This window comes from Musca domestica, unplaced genomic scaffold (assembly GCF_030504385.1).
Source record: "Musca domestica strain aabys unplaced genomic scaffold, Musca_domestica.polishedcontigs.V.1.1 1, whole genome shotgun sequence".
In the NCBI taxonomy this organism is placed as follows: domain Eukaryota; kingdom Metazoa; phylum Arthropoda; class Insecta; order Diptera; family Muscidae; genus Musca; species Musca domestica.
The window spans coordinates 4,146,425-4,165,202 of NW_026712114.1; the positions used below are offsets into that span (position 1 = coordinate 4,146,425).

General features: G+C 34.4%; 1 protein-coding gene across 2 annotated transcripts in view; it reads right to left on the bottom strand.

Annotated features, from left to right (window-relative positions):
* Nucleotides 1–16,256, bottom strand: part of LOC101893731 (juvenile hormone esterase) — a 58,032-nt gene extending 41,776 nt beyond the window's left edge. The window contains exon 1 of one of the 2 annotated variants that reach the window (XM_059132343.1): nucleotides 16,029–16,256. In XM_059132343.1, coding sequence (XP_058988326.1) covers nucleotides 16,029–16,202 — 174 coding nt within the window. In that variant the 5' untranslated portion in view covers nucleotides 16,203–16,256. The remainder of the gene's footprint in view (nucleotides 1–16,028) is intronic. The other variant, XM_059118007.1, reaches the window with a different exon arrangement.
* Between the last annotated feature and the right edge of the window lie 2,522 nt (nucleotides 16,257–18,778).

The window sequence follows — 18,778 nt, forward strand, 5'->3', positions numbered from 1 at the left end:
ACATTTGAATAGTGTAATGGCTTATGACAAAAGTTACCTATACAGGTCCATGTCGTCATATTGATCCTAATATAACAGCTACATACGGTATTTCTAAGATTTTTACAGAATTTTTAATGGATTTCATTTCTTTTTTTATTTTTTGAAAATTTGCCAAATTCGTTGCAAATGATGGAGGGTATTCAAAGTTCTACCCGGCCGAACTTACAGCTTTTTTACTTGTTTTTAAATTCATATTCCATTTGAATTTACTCTCCCCCACTCAATTCCCTACAATCGAAATGAATATCCGAATATCAAAAGTACCTCTATTTGACATGCTTTCTTGAGAAACCAAGTAAGTTTGATTGACTTTTCATAATGATTCGATGACCTTGACTTACTAAACTAAACATCTGATTGTCATATCTCAAACAGCTGATGGTTTTATTAAGATATTAAGCTCCGCTGTAAATCTACCTGATTGTGGCCAAAACATAAAAAAACAACAAATGACAGGTGATAGCACGTGTCTTCATAGCATTTAAATGTGATGCCGTTATGATATGTCTCTTTTTTTATACAACATTTACAGTTAAATAAACAGCCAATCATATGCACACATACATACATACACATACTCTTTTGTATATCTAAATCTCTTGTGTGTGTGTCGTAAAAAAACCCTTGACTCAATGATAACGTCCGCTTTTGCCTCTTTCACACATTTCAATTTGCCAATGATGGTTTTGTTTTTTTTCTTTGGTTTTAGCAAATTAACGTTTAATTATAGATTTAAGACATTATTTCAAGTCGTTCGTTTTTTTTTTTTGTCTTTGGGCTAATTATTATCGTGCTGTTGTTGTAGTTGGTTGTTTTTTTTATTGGCATCACTTTGCCAATTAAAAGTTTGGACATGCATCGCCTAATAATGCATTTCGAGTCATTGACAGTTTGACAGATTACCAAATGGTGATTTGTGTTAATGCAACAACCAATAACATAATTTGCCAATAATTTCAAACCTTTTTTCAAATCATTTACGGAGTTAGGGGGATTAAAATAGATTTTTTGCAAGAAAGTGGTTATTCTATCTAAATGGCTTACAGTTTCGTACTCTTTGACCATTTTTAATGTTCCCATCTTAATATCGACAAATGAAATGTGGTCTAAACTTAAAAAAAAAACAAGTAAAAAAGTTGTAGGTTCGGCCGGTCCGAACTTTGAATAACCTCCACCATTTGGTACAAATTTTGCAATTTTCAAAAAAAAAGATCCGTTAAAAATTCTGTTAAAATCTTAAAAAACCGAATGTAGCCATATATTAGGGTCTATGCGACGACGGCAACTTTTGCCACAAACTATTACAATATTCAAATGCGAAACTAGATCTGTTTATAATGTAGCTAAAATCATCAAAATACCGAATGTAGGGAGGTACCATGGGGGTTATAAAACGTGGACCTGCACAGACAATTTTGTGTCATAGACTGTAGTATCCATTACGAACATCAAATGCGAAATTTGAAAGAATTCCGGTAAATAATGTCACTAAAATCATCAAAATACCGAATATTGGGGGGTACCTTTATATGGGGGCAATACGAAGACGTGGCCATTACGAACTTCAAATAATAAACTTTAAATAGTTCTGGTAAATAATGTCTCTAAAATCATCAAAATATCCAATATCGGGAGGTACCGTTATATAGGGGCTATACGAAGACGTGGATCTACATGGCTCATTTTCTGTCTTAGGATGTAGTATCCATTACGAACTTCAAATACCAAATTTGAAACAATTCCGGTAAATAATGTCGCTAAAATAACCAAAATACCGAATATAGGGGGGGGGGGGGGGGGGGGTTGTGCCGTTATATGGCGGCTATACGAAGACGTGGACCTACATGGCCCATTTTCAATACCAAAAGTCTTGCAGACATAATACATATTTGAGTAAAATTTTATCAACCTACTTCATGTCGTTCGGAAGCTAGAGTGATTTCCACAGACGGATAGACGGACGGACGGAATTTTATGCTGATCAAGAATATATATACTTTGTGGGGTCTAAAATGTATATTTCGAGGTGTTACAAACGGAATGACAAACTTAATATACCCTCCATACTATGGTCGAGGGTATAGAAAAACTGAAATATGACGGTAACGTTTTGTGGGGGCTATAAGAAAACGTGTACTAATGCATCCAGTAAAAATTTTCGACATCGGGTTCCGAATTTTAGTCATTTAGATTGACACACTAGATTAGAGTGATTATCACAGACAAATGAACCGACAAACGGGCACGTGTGAGTCGTCATCTCATTTTAGGTTTATTAAGAATATATTTATATTTTCATCCCAACCTAAAAACTCACGTACACCTTCGACGTTCTTGTGGGACTGACCCGAAAGTCCAGGGTAAAGACCCGGGTTACACTACGACCTACTAAACCGATATAGACATTAATTTGAAAGCTAATAAAAATACCTATCTATGAGTTGTATCAAAATTACTGATTCTTTGGACCCGGATTTAAAAAAATCAAAATTGGAAAAAGTTTCTATTTTAAGAGTCCACAAAATTTACGGCAAATTATAATTGACACAACAACCTTTCCAAAATGTTACAATATGTGTTATTATCTTCTTGGGATCCAGAGATATGGGTCTCCCCATCTTGTGATCACTCGTTGGATAAGTATTTTTATTAGTTTTCAAATTTTTACATCGGTTTAATAGGTCCGGGTCTTGGACCTGGACTTTCGGCTCCGGGTATATGGGTCCGTCCATCAAACAAAAAAAAAATACTTTCCCGGTATCAGGGTACAAATAAGTATCTCTGCAAAAATTTAAAAAAAATCCGTAAGCTTCTACTAAACTAGAGCTGGTCCTTTCCTTTTTCGGAAGTGATAATAAAACAAGTCAAATAGTATCAGTCGGTTTTGCCAACAGATATATATCCCCAACCTTGACTTATGATTATTCAAACTCTTTCCTCTTATGGGGGAGGTTCCGAAGCAGTTGGCCAATATTGATCAATTCATATCTGACCTAAGACTGATATAAATATTGCAACGTGACAGATTTGGACTATATCGACCATTTCCTATACTCTATATGAGATATGTGCAAATTTTTGGAAAATGTGGAAATATGCGTGAGGTAACAGATATAGCGGACCGAAGTCTTCCGATTTCATACTTCATCTAATACAGATAAACATATTGACATGTACAAAATTTAAAGGAAATCGAACATTTATATCCAATTTTATGCGGAATCATAAATTCCTATAAATTCCATATTCATATCAGATTTTTGGTTAAGAGAAATATTTAGATAAAGCAAGTTGTAAAGAATCGCTGATTTGTTTTGCAAGTTATGACAGATATAAACATTGGAAATTGTGACCCTTTGTGGATGAGGTACCGGAAGGGTTTGGCAGATTTATATCATCTTCACAACAGATCTTGTGCTAGGAAAAATGTTTGTGTGTGGGAAATTTGAGGAGATGGATGGATGCTAGTTTAGCTTTCTTTGAGCGTTTTGTTTTTCAACATGTAAGCCCTTTTGTTGGGGAGGTACCAGAAGGAATGGTCCGATCTCTACCATCTTTATAATAGATCTTGTGTTTATGGAAATATTGAGATTTGCCAAGTCTGAATGGGACTGGATGTTAATTTCGTGTTTTATGAGCCTCATGAATATTCAAAATTTTGACCCTTTGTGAGAGAGGTACCAGAAGGAGTGAAGATGGAATATGTCCATCTTCACACCAAACCTTGGATTAAAAAAAATTGTGGTGTGTGTGATTTGAAAACCGATATTGCCCATCTTTGCACTCGATCTAAGTTTGACAAAATTATTACGATATACCCAGTTTGGTGCTGAGTCCTGTTGGAATGCCCAAGGTCTGCGACCAAAATATTTGCGTGCCCAAGGCTTTAATACACACTCCAGATTATTTTCGCGATAATATTCAGCATTTATTTTGATGCCGCTGTCGATTTATACGAGCGGAGAGTGACCATCGGCTGTTATGGTCGGCGCTTGAGTTCTGGTGGCCAACCGAAGATGCACATTTTCAGCTGACCTCTTTGGCAAGTAAAAAACGATCATTTTTTGTTAACAAACTGCCGGACAACGAATGTTTTCTCATTGGAGGAAACCAAATTCGGCAGTTCACCACGTTCGGCCAAGCAACTCTTTAGCTCTTTTAAGTCTATTTTCTTTCGGTTGCGATGTAAGTTCTTGCACTTTTTGGAATTTCAATAGACTTACTTCGAGCTCATTTTTTAATATTTGTTGAATGGAATGTCACAAGCCATTTTTCGGCCACTGAGACGCGGGTTTCGATCAAGTCGCTTCTTTACATTTCGAACCATTTCTGCTGATGTTGCTATTTTCTTTCGTCCACTTCCTTGAGGTCAGGCTACCTTACCAGTATCACGGTAACGAACGATGGTACGAGACACAAAAGATATATTCACATTTAAATGCTGGAGTACTCTAACGATAGCCACTTGTGGTTCTCCAGCCAAATATAAAGAAATCACACTTTCAGGCTTGAATTCCATCAGGAATAACATTTTTTTCGGAAAATTCTCACCAGAATTCTTTTGCACGCTTGTAAAAAATATAATGATCTGTCACTGGAATAATTTTAACAGCTTTCGGACGAGTGGCTTAGAAATGACAGCAGTCTGAAATTGCTTGCAATTTTTCATCTCATTAGTATAGTACTTTTTATAACAAACCTAGCCCGGTAAAAAAATTCGAAATGTCTGCTTCATCCGTTCACCCTAAATCAAACTTTTTCTAATTTAGTACCATTTTGGTACAGTTCGCTCACTTAGTACACATATCCAAAATCACCCTCATATTGATATATGACTAACTTTCCAACTCCTGAATCTCATACCAAATGTGAAGTTCTTAGCTCTATCCGTTCTCTAAAACCAAATGGTACCTGTTTAGAAATTTAGTAACATATTAAAACTTTTCGTAAACTTAGAGTTCGAAGTTCCAGAAACACTTTGCTACATCTATCCTACTATCCACTCCATCAGTGACTCTCAAATTTCATAATTCTAAGATAGGAAGCTAAAATTTTGCACAAATCGGTATTTTGTCTACAGGCAGGTCAAGTTCGAAGATGGGTTATATATCGGTCCACGATATCATATAGCCCCCACATAACTGTACCCCCGATATATATTTTGATGATTGTAGCCAAATTTTTCAATGAAATTTTCTGGAAATCCACACAAGGACTTCCTTCTGAGTACTTTACCTCATTGAAAATTGTCTATATAGGTCCACTATATCGTATAGCCTCCATAAAAAGGTACCCACCGATATTCCGTATCGGTGGCATTTTAACGACTTTAGGGACATTATTCACCGGAATTGTTTCAAATTTCGTATTTAGAATTCGTAATGGAATCTACAGTCTGTGACAGAAAATTGTCTATACAGGTCCAGGTCTTCTTATAGGTCCCATATATCGGTACCTCCCTATATGCGGTATTTTGATGATTCTTGCTACATTATTCATCGGTTTTTTTCATGTTTCGAATTTGAATATTTTAATGGCCTATGACAAAAGTTACCTCGTCTTTGTATAGACCCGGTAACGACTATATTCGGTATTTATAATATTTTAACATAAATTTAAAATTTAAAATTTCTAAATTCGTTCGAATCTTAAAATTATTTCTCTTACAATTATTCTAAGCTGAATATAAATTTCCGAATTTCCATAAAATCAAACATTTTTCCATGTTATTTTTTCCAAACTGCTACCGCTATTAAGTCAATTATCAATATTTAAATAATTGACAGCAAATGAAAATATTCTTGAGATGGCAACAAGTTACCCCAAGCTAAAGGTGTGAACTAGACAAATAAAGATAAGTAATAATGATGGCAGAATTCCATTAGCTTTTAATAAATATTTGCTTGAAATAAATAAACAAAAATGAAAATATTTATATTCAGCATTAGGTTGGTTTGGCTTCCGCGAACTTTTGTACAATGACATTGACCTTGAAATGAATTATTAATCGTCTGACATATGACTGCATTGCAGAGATAGCCATGTTTGAAAAATGCTCTAAATTTTGATATCATAAGAGGGTAGTAAATCTCCCTTTAAAAAATTATGATAATGGAACTTCTAAAAAAATGCAAACCAAATTAGTTTAAACCTTAAATCTAGAAGGACCTCCGGCTAAAAGTAAGTGTAATAGTTTTATCAATATTTTTATGGACTTCCTGACAAATAATTTTTAGAGGACTTTTCGAATATAAGGACGTCCTGACCACAAAAATATTGCATTCAACAATACTTTGAAAGATTTCCTGGCAAGCAGTTTTTAGAATATCCTTCAGACCAAAAATAGTGGAATTTTGGAATGTTTTTAAGGAATTCAAAACAAAAAACCGTGTTGTTTATACAATTTTAAAAGATATTCTAACCGAAATTCGGAAAAATTTTAAGAGTTTTTAAAGAATTTGATTTAGAGGTCCTCCAAACGAAAATTTGTTTCTTTTTTTTAATTTGAGGAAGAGTATTCGGACCAAAATCCATGATTTATTTTTTTCTTCCTAAACGAAAGTATTGTGATTTTTCTTAAAAATAAATTTTCGACATTTTCTGGAAAAATCTTTTATTTTCACATGATTTGCTGATAAAAACCTAGTAGGCTTCCTGGTAAAGGTTGTGCTTTTAGAAAAAATTCTGGTTTCTTTTTTTAATCATTTGGTTTCTTTTTTTAATCATAGTTTGAATAATATATTTTTTAAATTTTATGTCAACACTTTTTTGATTGTTTTTTTTTTTTTTTTATTTCAAGGACAATGAAGTTCTTGTCATTGATTTTTTATGTACACGTTGAAGCAAATCATGAGTTTTGCAAAAAAATATTTTTAAGTATTTTACGTCCAAAGATCGTGGATTTTTGAAAATAAATAATGAAGACAAAAAAAACAATGTATTTTTTACAAATATTTTGAAGAATATCCTGACGGCGTATTTTCAAATATGTTTTTAACGACCGAAACAGAATTCTGTTTTGAGGAACTACTGTAAAATCAATGATTTTTTCGAGTGAAATTTATACCTTGCCCAGAATGACAAACATTCGTGTCCAACATTCGTCGTTTTATAAAAGATTTCCGGTTATTGATTGATTTATTGTTTTCCATGGATTTTTGAAAAAATTGGAACAGTTCATTTATTGAATGACCTCATTCCCAAAGATCAGGGATTTTTATACCCTCCACCATACTATGGAGGGTATATTAACTTTGTCATTCCGTTTGTAACTCCTCGAAATACTCATATCAGACCCAACAAAGTACATATATTCTAGATCAGCGTAAAATTCTAAGACGATTTAGCCACGTCCGTCTGTTTGTCTGTGTGTCTGTCTGTCCGTCTGTCTGTCTGTCTGTCTGTCTGTCTGTTCTAATCACGCTATCTTTCGAACGAATCGAGATAGAAGTCTAAAAATTTTGCACACAAGTATATTTTGCCAGTAGGCAGGTTAAGTTCGTAAATGGGCCATGTAGGTCCTAGTTATCATATAGCCCCCATATAACGGTACCTCCCGATATTCGGTATTTTGATGATTTTAGCGACATTATTCACCGGAATTGTTTCAAATTTGGTATTTGAAGTTCGTAACGGATGCTACAGCCGCAGAAAGAAAATAAGCCATGTAGGTCCACGTCTTCGTGTAGCCCCCATATAACGGTACCTCCCGATATTTAGTATTTTGTTGATTTTAGCGAATTTATTCACCGGAATGGTTTCAAATTTAGTATTTGAAGTCCCTAATGGATACTACAGCCTAAGACAGAAAATTGTCTGTGCAGGTTCACGTCTTCGTATAGCCCCCATATAACGGTACCCCCCGATATTCGGTATTTTGATAATTTTAGCGACATTATTTAGCGGAATTGTTCCAAATTTGGTATTTGAAGTTCGTAATTAATACTACAGCCTATGACAGAAAATTGTCTATGCAGGTCCAGGTCTACATACTACATTTATTCACCGACATTATTCACCGGAATTGTTTCAAATTGGCGTTTTGAAGTTCGTAATGGATACTACAGCCTGTGACAGAAATATGTCTGTGCGGGTCCACGTCTTCGTATAGCCCCCATATAACGGTATCTCCCTATATTCGGTATTTTGGTGATTTTAGCGTCATTATTCACCGGAATTTTTTCAGTCTGTGACAGATAATTGTCTATGTAGCTCCAGGTCTTCGTATAGGCCTTATATACCAGTACCTCCCTACATTCGGTATTTTGACGAGTTTAGGTACAATACTCACCAACATTGTTTGAGATGTCGTATTTGAAGTTCGTAATGGATGCCACAGCCTGTGACAGAAAATTGTCTAAGCTGGTCAAGGTCTTCGCACAGCTCCGATATAACGGTACCTCCCTATATACAATATTTTGATGATTTTAGCTACATTTTTCGTCGTTTATTTCAAGTTTCGAATTTGAATATGGTAATAGCTTATGACAAACAATGCCTTTGTAGGTCCACGTCGTTTTTAGAGGATTTTATTTTTTTGAAAATTTCCAAATTAGTTCGAAATGGTGGAGGCTATTTAAACGTCGGCTCGGCCTAACTTATTGCTTTTTAAATTGTTTTTTTTTTGATGACTTGTCATTTTTAGGCACTTATGCCCAAAGATCGGAAATTTTTAAAAATTTTAGAAATATTTAAAAGAATGTTTCGGATTGCGAATGCGGATTTTTCAGGAAGTTTTGAATGTCGAAATTATATCAAATTTTTAAGATTTTTTTGATTTACCTCTTGAAGAAAAATTGTTAATTTCATGGAGTATAGAAGTTTGTCCTAATTAAAAATATTGACTTATTTTTAAAAAATAATTGCCAGAATAGGCTCTACGCACTAAGCCCTCAAAATATCAAATTAGAGCCTCTTTCGTTCGATAATGCAACTAAATATTTCAAACACACAAATTTTACCGAACCAGCCATTTGCACCTAATGTTGTATTGAATGAATCCTTAACAATTCGTATGTTTTTTTTTAAATCATACACTGTTTAAGGGTTTCATAAATAATTTATGGTTTCTCACAGAATTCTTAGTAAATATTAATAATTTTTTTTAAAGATCGTGCTTCAATCATTTTCGGCAAATCAACGAGGTTTCAAAATCATGTTTTGTAGAGCTTCACATTCAAAAATCTCGGATTTTTTTTTTTTTTGAAACATTTTCAGGACTTCTATCAAAGATGAGGCCAAGCATGAATATTGTATTAAAAAATATGTTTTTTTTTTTCAAAAAAAAAAAAAATCAAAGAATTCCTGTAAATCAATGGGAATAATCTCCTTGATATGATAAGCTTAAAAAAATATTCCCCTTTTCATTATATTTACTAATTTTCCCTCCTTCTGTATATAAAACAACTATTGGAATATTTCCACTCATTCTGACATAACAAAATACGCACACTTGTATTTCCTCTTTCTTTTGTTTCGTTCAGTTATTCGCAGCTTTAACACCTTGTACTAGATTTGCGGTAGGTTAGGTCTGTCCATGAGATTTCCGTTTTGTTTCATTTATTTTTTGCAAATCGCAAAGAGAACAATAAAAAAATTGATTTCTTGATCGATATTGTTTTAATTCAAAATAACAAACAGCATCGCATTATATTAACGGGTTTGACATTATTAATTAATCTGCATAGCCATAACCTACACCAATAATATTATTATTTATTTTATTTTTTTAATTTTATATTTTTGTTTTGATTCGAGTTTTTTTCTCACACACACGTAATTCTTTTTTATTTCCAGTTCATGATGTGCCTAGAAATGCCGCTTTTTGGCGGAACTCATTAGCCACGGTAATAATCATCTGTAGCCAATGACAATTCTTTATTGACTTGATGGGGAGTCATTGACCCCATTGTTTTGGGTTAAATAAAACGGCATTTTGTTAATTATTAATTTAATTATTAATTTATTTTTTATTAATTTATAAAAGTAATTTATTCTATTTTGAAAGTATTTCCTTTTTATTTTATTTTTATGGAATATTTAATTTATATAGAATTATCGGCATATTCCATAACAATTTTACTTTCCATGATCTTTCCAGGTTAGGGCGTTGTCCCATAAATTATGCATTCAATCTTATCTTCACCAGTGAGTTTTTAATAGGAAATGACCATTTATAATTCAAACCAAAAAAAAAAAGTTTGAATGGATTCTTTTCAAAAACTGCGAGAGAAAGTTATGACCTGAAATAAATTAAATGAATTTCCCCATGGCATGACTTGCAGAATGACTTCTTTTGTCCATAATAGGGGGTTTTTATAATGGTTTTTGGCTGATGCATAAATCATTTCCGTATAAGCACTACAATAGCATCACTCAATTAGGAGTGAAAGTTGTTGTGTACCGCCCAACGCAGTGGGTATTACTATGGAATGATAGAATAATCCATAACCATTCACAATAACAAAAAAAAAATAAGTAAAAAAGCTGTAAGTTCGACCTGACCTAACTTTGAATACCCTCCACCATTTGGAACAAATTTTGAAATTGTCAAAAAATGAAATCCGCTAAAAATTCTGTTAAAATCTAAAAAATACCAAATATAGTCGTTATATACACGCTATACGACGACATGGACCTCAATAGGCACTGTTTGTTATAAGCCATTACCATATTCAAATTCGAAACTTATAATAAACGGTGAATAATGTGGCTAAAATCATCAAAATATCGTATATAGGGTGGTACCGTTATATCAGAACTGTGCGAAGACCTGGACCAGCATAGACAATTTGCTGTCATAGGCTTTAGCATCCATTACGAACTCCAAATACCACATCTTAAACAATTTCGGTGAGTATTGTACCTAAAATCGTAAAAATACCGAATATAGGGATATAGGAATAAAAGCGAAGACCTGGACCTGCATAGACAATTTTCTGTCGCAGACTGTAGATCCCATTACGGACTCTAAATACGTAATTTGAAATTACTCCGGTAAATAATGTCGCTAAAATCATTAAAATACCGAATATCGGGAGGTATCGTTATATGGAGGCTATACGAAGACGTGGACCTGCACAGACAATTTCCTGTCATAGGCTGTAGTATCCATCGTGAACTTTAGGTACAAAATTTGAAACAATTCCGGTGAATTAATTCGCTAAAATCATTAAAATACCGAATATCGGGACGTACCGTTATATGGGGGCTATACGTAGATGTGGACCTGCACAGACAATTTTCTGTTTTAAGCTGTAGTATCTATTACGTACTTCAAATAACAAATTTGAAATAATTCTTGTAAAAAATGTCCATAAAATCATCAAAATAACGAATATCGGGAGGTACCCTTATATGGGGGCTATACGAAGACGTGGACCTGTACCGACAATTTTCTGTCTTAGGCTATAGAAGCCATTTCGAATTTCAAATATCAAATTTGAAACAATTCTGATGAATAATGTCGCTAAAATCATCAAAATACCGAATATCGGGAGGTATCGTTATATGGAGGCTATACGAAGACGTGGACCTGCACGGACAATTTTCTGTCTTAGGCTGTTGAAGCCATTTCGAACTTCAAATATCAAATTTGAAACAATTCCGATGAATAATGTCGCTAAAATCATCAAAATACCGAATATCGGGAGGTACCGTTATATGGGGGCTATACGAAGATGTGGGCCTGCTTTCGAAATTTTTTGCCATAGACTGTAGTACCTATTTCGAACTTCAAATGCCAAATTTAAAACAATTTCTGTGAATAATGTCGCTAAAATCATCAAAATACCGAACTTAACCTGCCTACTGGCAAAATAAACATGTGTGCAAAATTTTAGCCTTCTATCCCAATTCGTTCGAAAGATACAACAGACAGACGGACATCGCTAAATCGACTTAGAATTTTACGCTGATCAAGAATACATATATACTTTGTTGGGTCTGGCATGAGTATTTGTAGGAGTTACAAACGGAATGACAAAGTTAATATACCCTCCTTAGTATGGTGGAGGCTATAAAAACAAGTAAATCAGTTTCTGTCGGTTTTGCCGACTGACGTATACCCCAAGCCTTAAGTTATGATTTTTCAAACTGTTGACTCTTTATGGGTGAGGATCCGAAGCAGTTGGCCAATATTGACCAATTCTTTGCTGAGATAAGACTGATATAAATATTACAACGTGACAGATTTGGACTATATCGACCATTTCCTATACTTTATATGGGACATGTGCAATTTTTTGGAAAATGTGGAAATATGCGTGAGCTATCGAATAAAGCGGACCGAAGTATTTCATTTTCATACTTCATCTAATACAGATAAAAATATTGGTATGTGTTAAATTAAAACCGTTATATAGGGTCTATACGGAGACGAGAATCTGCATAGACAATTTGCTGTCATAGGTTGTAGTCCTCTCTACGAACTACTAACATGATATTTGAAATAATTTCTGTCTATAATGCCTCTTTTGAAAGGTACCGTTATATTTGGAGATATACGAAGACGTGGGCCTGCATTGAAAATTTTCTATCATAGGCTGTAGTATCCACTACGAACTTTAAATACAAATTTCCAATAAAAAATGTCGCTAAAATCATCAAAATACCAAATAAAGGGAGGTACCGCTATACGTGGACCGACATGGCCCATTTACGAATTTAACCTGCCTACTGGCAATATAAAGGGGTGTGCAAAATTTTCGCCTTCCATCTCAATTCGTTCGAAAGATAGTGTAATTATTTTAGCCAGAAATCTGATATGAATGTGGAATTTTTCGGAATTTATGATTTCGTATAAAATTGTGATAAAAAACTGCAACAAAGTCAAACGCCATAATTTTTCCTTTTTTTAATTTTATTGAATAAAAGCAAAAAAGGTCGGAAATAGCATCAAATTTTAGAATAAGATTAGATTATGGCCTTCAAACGGCCAATGAAACCGTCACACGCTGTCCGAATGTTGCTCTGCGGTATTTTGGCTGGACAACGAATGTTTTCTCATCGGAGAAAACCAAATTCGGCAGTTCACCACTTTCGACCAAGCGAAGCAACTCTTTAGCCCTTTTGAGTTTATTTTCTTTCTGTTGCGGTGTAAGTTTTTGCAATTTTTGGAATTTTAATAGCTTTTCACCGAGCTATTTTTTCAATATTTGCCGAATGGAATATTGCGATATGTTCAGCTCACGAGCCATTTGTCGACCACTGCGACACGGGTCTCGATCAAGTCGCTTCTTTACTTTTCGCACCATTTTCTTTCATTTCCTTGACGACGGGCTACGATACCAGTATCACGGTAACGAGCGATGGTACGAGACACAAAAGATTTATTCACATTTAAATGCTGGAGTGCTCTAACGATAGCCACTTGTGGTTTTCCAGCCAAATATAAAAAAATCACTTAATCACGCTTGAATTCCAAACGAATAACTTTTTTTTCTGGAAAATTCTCACCAAAATGCTTTTGTAAGCTTGCGAACAATATAATGAGCTGTACCGGGAATAATTTTAACAACTGTCGGACGAGTGGCTTAGAAATGACAGCAGTCTGAAGTTGGTTGCAGTTTTTTCATCTCACCCTGTAGATATTTTCGGCTCCCAGTGTGCATATTTAGATGTAATATAGGTACTTCGTGATTAGCGGTCCTTTAAAGGTTCATATCTCAATGTCAAACTAAATTAGCTTTAATTCATTTCAGGTTTAACTCTTCGCAAAAAATACTCAATGTTGGAAAACGGTATTTCTGGTTTCCTGATTTTTGATTGTTTCCAAATCCGCTTGAATCAATTTTATGTTTTAGATTATTCATGGGAAGATTAACTCCTCTCAAAAACATTTAATAAAAGTTTAGCCCACATAGCAAGAGGTCGGAAATCGGTTTATTTCTTTTTTTTAACTTTTTTTAATCTGAAACCCCGTGTGAGAGAGGTGCCAGAAGAAGTGGTCGGAACTCTACAGATCATGTGTTGATGCGAATATTGAGGTGCACCAAGTCTCAACGAAATCCGGAATCTTACATCACATTTTATAATAGTTACAATTATTCAAAATTTTGACCCTTTGTGGGGGAGGTACTTGCTGGAATGGACAGATATTGTCCAATTTCTTACCTTACTTACATCAGTGCTAGGAATTTGCAAAGCTTCAATATAATTGGATGATTCCTTCCTGTTGTATGCCGTAAATTATTTTCTATGAAAATATTAACCTTTGTGGGGGAGGTACCAGAAGGAGTGGACCAATATTGCCAATCTCCAAAGTAATTCTAAGTTTGATAATAATATTACTATGTACCAAGTTTGGACCAAATCGGATACTTCCTTCAAGAGTTATCGTACGCACTACCCAGACAGACGGACGGACGGACGGTCGGACATCGATAAATCGACTCCAAATGTAATGAAACGGATAGCCATATGACTGAGGGTATAAAAAATACAACAACAAAATATTTATTTGGAAATAAGGGAAATGAAAAGTCGACATGAAATGTCTAAACTCAAAATCGGAAATCCATTACAAAATAGCGATTTTACCTATTTATACCCTACTCCACACAGTGGTAAGGGTATTATGTCTTTGTGCATTTGTTTGTAACAGGCAAAAGGAAACGAGATAGACCCATAGTTCCTTTTTATGATCTGCTTAGAATCACTTCCTGAGTTGATTTATGCATGTCAGTCCGTCCGTCCGTCTGTCCATGTATCTTTGTGAAGAAAATGCAGGACGCATTTATTATCCGATTGAGATGAAATTTTCCAAACAACATTTGTTTGGCCCATGGACGAACCCTATTGAAATTGGAGATAATCGGTAAAAAATTAGATATAGCTCCCATATATATCTTCGTCCGATTTGCCTTTTATTGTGCACCAAACGTGTAATATCAGCCCGAATGGTATGGAATTTTGCACATACAACCAAATTATGCCTGAAAATAAGCACGCCAAATTTTGATCGAAATCGGTTCAGATATAGCTATAGCTCCCATATATATATTGTTCATCAGATTTGTTATTTTTGTCCCCAGCAGCCGTAATATGTACTCTGTAACAACAATATTTGGGGAAATATATCAAATACAGCTCAGAAATACCTTTGCTAAATATTATCGAGATCGGTTCGAATTTGGATATAGCTCTCATATATAACTTCGTCCGAATTACTTTTTTTTGTTGTGCACCAAACGTCTAATATTTGCCCAAATGGGATGGAATTTGGCACATGCGACCGAATTGAGTCTAGAAGCTAGTATGTCAAATTTGATGAAGATCGGTTCAGATATAGCTATAGCTCCCATATATATGGTTCATCCGATTTGTTGTATTTGTTACCCACAACCGTAATATGCACTCCGTAACAACGATATTAAGGGAAATATATCAAATTCAGCTCAGAAATATTTTTGCCAAATTTTATCGAGATCGGTTCCGATTTGGATATAACTCCCATATATATCAAATGGGCAATACAAGTCCGAATTTAAATGATACAAATGCTTCGGCATATTTAGTCTTTTGAACTTCAAATTACAATTATAATCAAAGCGTGTATGATTGAATTCTCCCATGAAAACTTAATTTGATTGATTGGATAAATTTGATTGATTGGTAGACGACTAATGCAGCCTTAAGGTGAGAATACAAAAAACGCTTTATTTGACTGGCGTAAGTCATTGCCTGGAACAAGGAAATTTTAGGTTGACTAAGTTCGATTTTGGCCCTCGGCTACTTTGTTCTTTTACGAAGAAACCAGCCGATAACTTAAGCCAGTCAAAAAAAAAAAAAAACTCTATATGTACTTCCACCTTTACTCCGTCCTATATTAAATCAGGTATATAAACAAGTAGAATACTTTTATGATTTTTCTCTTTATGTTCATCTTGCTTAAAAGATCTAAGTTTAGACCCTGAAATGAAACTGTACATCCCATCCCATGATGACATTTTAATAATGGGCCATTAATTTAATCACCTTCTACTCACCTTTAACGTATTTGATAATTTACCGGCTCTGGCAATGGCTGTGCCAAATGTTGAGGGGGCTATGGCAATGGCTGATGATTCTTGCAAACAACTGGCGATGATGCAGCTGACCAAGGCGAAGGTTAGCACTTTTAATGGGAGGCTTTTAAAGCCACAATACAATTTGCGTAACATGTTTACACTTTAAAAAAGGTTATATTCTCATACAGAATTATGCTGGAACAAAAATGCCGTACAATTTTTTCGTATTATTTTAATTATTTAATTTTTGTTTTTTTTTTTTTTTTTTTTTTTTGTTTTCAGTTATCACACACACTTGTTATGGCCAAAATAACACGCTTAATTTCCAAAAAATAAACACTTTACACCGACTTTTATGACATGTGAGATGGTGTGACATTAAACCAACAATGGCTGGCAATAAAATTTAAACACCAACTTCAAATCACGACCCCCGGGGGTCAGTTGTACGATTCTTGCCGTTAATTTAATTATTTTAATTTTTTGTTTGTTTTCGTTAGTTTTTTTTTGTTTTCAAAATTTTGCATGTGATTAAACGGATGTGTTTGCTTTCAATTCACCGGTCACTCGAGTGTTGAGAATTAATTTAGAAGACCTCTTCGATGCGTTGTCTCTCGGTCATGGTCTTTTCACAGCCGAATGTCAACTAGTTTAGGTTGTGTGTCTCAAAAACCGAAACTGATGTTACCGCCAGCTGAAAGAAGAAGAAGAGGAAGAGGAAGAAAGAAACAAATAATTCATTAAAAATTATTGTTAGATGTTTAAAAAACTTTACTAAGCTAGAGGTAGTGGGAGAGAGAGAGAGAGAGAGAGAGAGAGAGAGAGAGAGCTGTTGAGTTGTTTGCCAAACAGAACTTTGAATATTAATGTTTATTTGTTTTTAATTATTAATGATTGTTTAAAAGATCATCTGCGTTTTTGAAAATTCAAAAGTGAATTTATTTGGAAATTAATCAAAGACCCTTAAAAATAAAACCGTTTTCTCGAACTTCACAAAATTTAATGATATTTTAAATATAAAACCAGTAAAGAAAGTCTTAAAGTCGGGCGGGCCGACTTTATGATAACCTACACGAGCACTTTGCTAATTTAGTAGAGCTCCACATAACAATTAAAAGTTTTCATGGGAGAATTCAGAATTCAATCATACACGCTATGATTATAATTATAATTTAAAGTTCAAAAGACTAAATATGCCGGTGCATTTGTATCTTTTAAATTCGGACTTGTATTGCCCATTTGATATATATATGGGAGCTATATCCAAATCTGAACCGATCTTGAGAAAATTTGGCAAAGATATTTCTGAGCTGTATTTGATATATTTCCCCAAATATTGTTGTCAAAGAGTGCATATTACGGCTGCGGAGGACAAAAATAACAAATCAGATGAACAATATATATGGGAGCTATAGCTATATCTGAACCGATCTTTACCAAATTTGACATACTAGCTTCTAGACTCAATTCGGTGGTAAGTGCCAAATTCCATCCCATTTGGACAAATATTAGACGTTTGGTGCACCATAAAAAAGTAAATCAGACGAAGTTATATATGGGAAATATATCCAAATCCCAACCGATCTCGATAAAATTTGGCAAAAATATTTCTGAGCTGTATTTCATATATTTCCCTGATTATCGTTGTTACGGAATGCATATTACGGCTATACAGTGCAAATTCAACAAATCGGATGACCAGTATATATGGTAGCTATAGCTATATCTGAACCGATTTCGATCAAATTTGGCACACAATCTTCTAGACTCAGTTCGGTAGTAAGTGCCAAATTTCATCCCATTTGGGCAAATATTAGACGTTTGGTGCACAATAAAAGGTAAATCGGACGAAGTTATATATGGGAGATATATCCAAATCCGAACCGATCTCGATAAAATTTAGCAAAGATATTTCTGAGCTGTATTTCATATATTTACCCAAATATTGTTGTTACAGAGTGCATATTACGGTTGCGGAGGACTAAAATAACAAATCGGATGAACAATATATATATGGGAGCTATAGCTATATCTGAACCGACCTTCACCAAATTTGACATACTAGCTTCTAGACCCAATTCGGTCGTAAGTGCCAAATTTCATCCCATTTGGACAAATATTAGACGTTTGGTGAACCATAAAAAGTAAATCGGACGAAGTTATATATGGGAGATATATCCAAATCCGAACCGATCTCGACAAAATTTAGCAAAGGTATTTCTGAGCTGTATTTGATATATTTCCCCAAATATTGTTGTTACAGAGTGCATATTACGGCTGCGGAGGACTTAAATAACAAATCGGATGAACAATATGTATGGGAGCTATAGCTATAACTGAACCGATTTCGATCAAATTTGGCATACTTAATTTAAGGCCTAATTTGGTTGTATGTGCAAAATTCCATACTATTCGGGCTGATATTACACGTTTGGTGCACCATAAAAGGCAAATCGGACGAACGATATATATGGGAGCTATATCTAAATTTTTACCGATGATCTCCAATTTCAATAGGGTTCGTCCTTGGGCCAAACAAATGATTTGTGTAAAATTTCATCTGGAACGGATAATAAATGCGAACTGTACTTTGTTCACAAAAATACATGGACAGACGGACGGACGGACGGACATGCATAAATTGACTCAGAATGTGATTCTATGTAGATCATCAAAAGGAACTATGGGTCTATCTCGTTTCCGTTTTGCCTGTTACAAACAAATGCACA